Source organism: Mandrillus leucophaeus, unplaced genomic scaffold (assembly GCF_000951045.1).
Source record: "Mandrillus leucophaeus isolate KB7577 unplaced genomic scaffold, Mleu.le_1.0 Scaffold174, whole genome shotgun sequence".
Lineage (NCBI taxonomy): Eukaryota > Metazoa > Chordata > Mammalia > Primates > Cercopithecidae > Mandrillus > Mandrillus leucophaeus.
In genome coordinates, this window is record NW_012101743.1 from 3,008,545 (window position 1) to 3,012,205 (window position 3,661).

General features: G+C 40.6%; 1 protein-coding gene across 1 annotated transcript in view; it reads right to left on the bottom strand.

Annotated features, from left to right (window-relative positions):
* Positions 1 to 285: 285 nt before the first annotated feature.
* KIAA1210 (KIAA1210 ortholog) overlaps positions 286 to 3,661 on the bottom strand; it is an 80,330-nt gene continuing 76,954 nt past the window's right edge. The window contains 2 exon segments of the mRNA XM_011977142.1: positions 286 to 461; positions 1,966 to 2,071. Of these exon segments, the coding sequence (XP_011832532.1) occupies positions 286 to 461; positions 1,966 to 2,071 (282 nt within the window).

Sequence of the window (3,661 nt, forward strand, 5' to 3'; positions counted from 1 at the left end):
GGTGGGCGGATTACAAGGTCAGGAGATCGAGACCATCCTGGCCAACATGGTGAAACCCCGTCTCTACTAAAAATACGAAAACAAAATTAGCCGGGCATGATGGCAGCTGCCTATAGTCCCAGCTACTGGGGAGGCTGAGGCGGGAGAATGGCGTGAACCCAGGAGGCGGAGCTTGCAGTGAGCGGAGATCGCGCCACTGCATTCCAGTCTGGGTAACACAGCGAGACTCCGTCTCAAAAAAATAAAACTTTTTTTAAAAATGCTGATGCTCCACACAAGGGCTCTTTATTGCATCATCTCTGCCATGTGGCTCCATGCTTTGGCTTTCTTCCTGGCCAGGGAGAACCAGACAGGCTCAGCTGGCTCTACTGGCTTCTGGAACTTGGCTGGGAGAATTGAAGATCGTTTGGTTTCTTTTTCCATGGCAGGCACTTGCAGTATCTTCTGAGCTTCAAATCCAACTGGAACCACAGCAAATAACACACAAGCAATAAGGAATCCCAGAGATATTGGGGTATGTTGTTTATGGAATGCCAAAATGTTTCCTCCTTTCAGGCTTCTTCTGATCCCCCTGCTCTAGTGCTTTCTAAACTCTTCTCCCTTTGGTGCCAGACTTCTAAAAGTTAGGGCCTGTGTGATGCCATGTGTGATATGTCAAAGGTGTAAAATCAACATGGCTATAGCCACAGGGCCCTGGGCATGGGAAGGCCTGGGAGGTAATACCTATGCCTATAACTGCCAATCTTTGGGTGGTTATTACTGGATTGTCTTACATCTTTGAACTGAGACCAGAGGGAAACATACTGTATCTGCTTAGTTTCTAAAATTTCAAATAAGGTAATGTTATTTGTGTTTGCCAATCGATGATTTCATGTGAAATGAATTGATTGATGACTCAATAGATGCACCCAGTAAAAGTTGATGGTAAATAATATTGTACCAACCCAACTACCCCAGCCAAGCAGACTACCTCCCTACTCCTAATTCCACTCCCTCCCTCATCCTGCTTATCGTCAATTGACTTAGTGACTTAGACTCAACCAGTGGTTCTCAATCCTGGCTACACATTAGAATCACCCAGGGCTCTTTTAAAAAACGCCAATACCCGTGCCGTTTCCTGAAGCAAATGAATTAGAATCTCTAAGGATGGAGCCAGGACCATCTGTAATTTTTTAAAAAACTCACCAGGTGATTCTGATGCACAGTGACAGTTGTGATTCACTTGATAGGAGTATAGTGCCCATGAGGCCATTAAAAGCTGTGAGCAAGTCAGCTGCTGCTATTTCATGGCCAGAAAATGGGTTCCTGAATTCCTGGTCTAATTTCTTCATGAACGGGATTAAGGGAGAGGACAAAGATGGTTCAATATAAATCCATCCTCCACTCCCCTGCTCCTGCTGAAAAAATTCTCTCTAGCACACAACTCTTTCTGGTGAGATCACATTTTATTATATCCCAGCAGAGTATTCCTCTCAGCTGTCAACATTTCCTCACCACTTACACATCCCTGCTCAGAATACAGAGAGGCTTAAACAAGCCTTCTAAATAATTAAAAACAATTGAATATCATTGGGCCTTTAGAGTGAATTATTTTCAACAGTTTCGTTGGGGATGTAGAAAGTGAGAAAACACCGCTTTGCTATGAACTGGAAAGTGACTCGGTACTTTCCTCTTGCATACCCAACCAGAAGAATGTTTCAGTGAGTGACCACAGTTTTGTGCCTAGACAGCTTCTCTGATGAGGCAAAAGACTGGAAGACCCTCTGAAAGTTATACACTGGACTTGTATTAGTCAAAATAATTAGATTTTTCTAAAATAAGCTGTATCTAATTAAAGAGCCACGCAAGAAACCATTAAGCTGACTTGGGAGGTAAGAGACAAGTATTACCTGAGCTTGAAATTGCAAAAGTTTCACAACATTTTGCCAGGGCTGTTTTCCGAGAGGTCGGGATGTAGGCTTTTACCTGATTTTGTAGGCTTAGGTGGCTTCATCTGTGCTCTCTTCTCCTGTTTAGGGACACTGGAAGTGAAAATCTTTTTAGGTTGGTTTTCATTTTCAGGGCCAGCTCCCTTTAATACAAAAATGAAAACAGAAAGCTTGTAAGTTCTGACATTAAAATGGCAGATTGCTTATTCAGAGGACCATAGAGTGCAAGCCCTGTCCTGGGTACTATGAGTTTAACAGTATCCAAAAGGAAAGATTAGAGATATATAGATAGATAAGGAGAGAAATAGCATTGAGACTTTTGGCTTGAAATTTAGGTTCACAAAACCTAAGCTGGCTCAAGTTTATCACCTTTCAGACCAGAAGGAAAGAGCTGTTTAATTTTACAAATAGTGAAAGCAGGTTAAGAAGAGAATTATTTAACTTGAGAACAACCTTTTCCTTAGCACTTTACCAACACTTAACAGCAAGCTAACAGAACATGGTAGTTGCAAACAAATCTGATCAATTCATTCAAGTGAGTTCCATAAGATTTCTACTTTTCAAAACTAGCTGACATATGACTTGAAACATTTCTCACATTAGAAAGTAATATACCTGTAGGTCTTTCCAAAATTCTGCAGTTTATTCTTTTCAAATTAACCTCTTCATAATTGGTCTAAATTAGTGAGTTTATATACACTAATGTATCTCTCCTGACAAAAGCTTTAATCAGGCTGAGAGCAGTGGACTATAATCCCAACACTTTGTGAGGCTCAGGCAGGAGGACCACTTGAGCCCAGGAGTTCAAGACCAGCCTGGGCAACATAGTGAGACCCATATTTACAAAAAAATTAAAAATTAGCTGGGCATGGTGGCGCATACCTATAGTGCCTATAGTCGCAGCTACTATGGCGGGGATGAAGGGGAAGGATAATTGAGCCTGGGAGGTTGACACTGCAGTAAGTTGTGATTGTGCCACTGCACTCCAGCTAGGATGACAGAGTGAGAACCTGTCTCAAAAAAAAAAAAAAAAAAAAAAGCTTTAATAAAGGTGGACTTTACCCCTGTGTGATCCTGTCCTCGTGTAAATACTAACGATGAAAAAGAAAAGACCTTTAAAGCAAAGAGTTACACAGGTCCTTGCATGGTCCTTCAACAAATTTAATAAGCACTTAAAAGTATAGGAGCTTAGACATATCTCTTGATATGCGAATCTGGTATGTTTCCTTGAGTCAGTTTTCTGCAGGTTTGATAAGAGGAGAAAGGCATCATCCCATCAGCTCTTATCCACATGTGGTAGTTAGCCTAGTTTACCACATCACATTTTATAACTTACAGGTAGGTGCCACACCAAACCAAATCAATATGTAGAAATCCAAACATCAAACACAGAAAGGGAACTTGTTTTGTACTAATATGGAAAAGTGCCCAGAAATAAAATGTTAAATGAAAAAAAAAACAGTATTTATAGTTTGATTCCATTTATAAACATGTGTATAGATAGATAGATAGGCATAAAATATCTATAAAGGTAATCACTCAACTCTTACCCCAGTTATTACCTTTAGGTATTTTTTTAAGCTATGAGGATGCAAAGGCATAAGAATGTTACAATGGACTTTGGGGACTCTGAAGGAAAGGGTGAGAAGGCGGTGAGGGATAAAATACTATGAATTGGGTTACACTGCACCAAAATCTCACAAATCACCATCAAATAACTTACTCATGTAAAC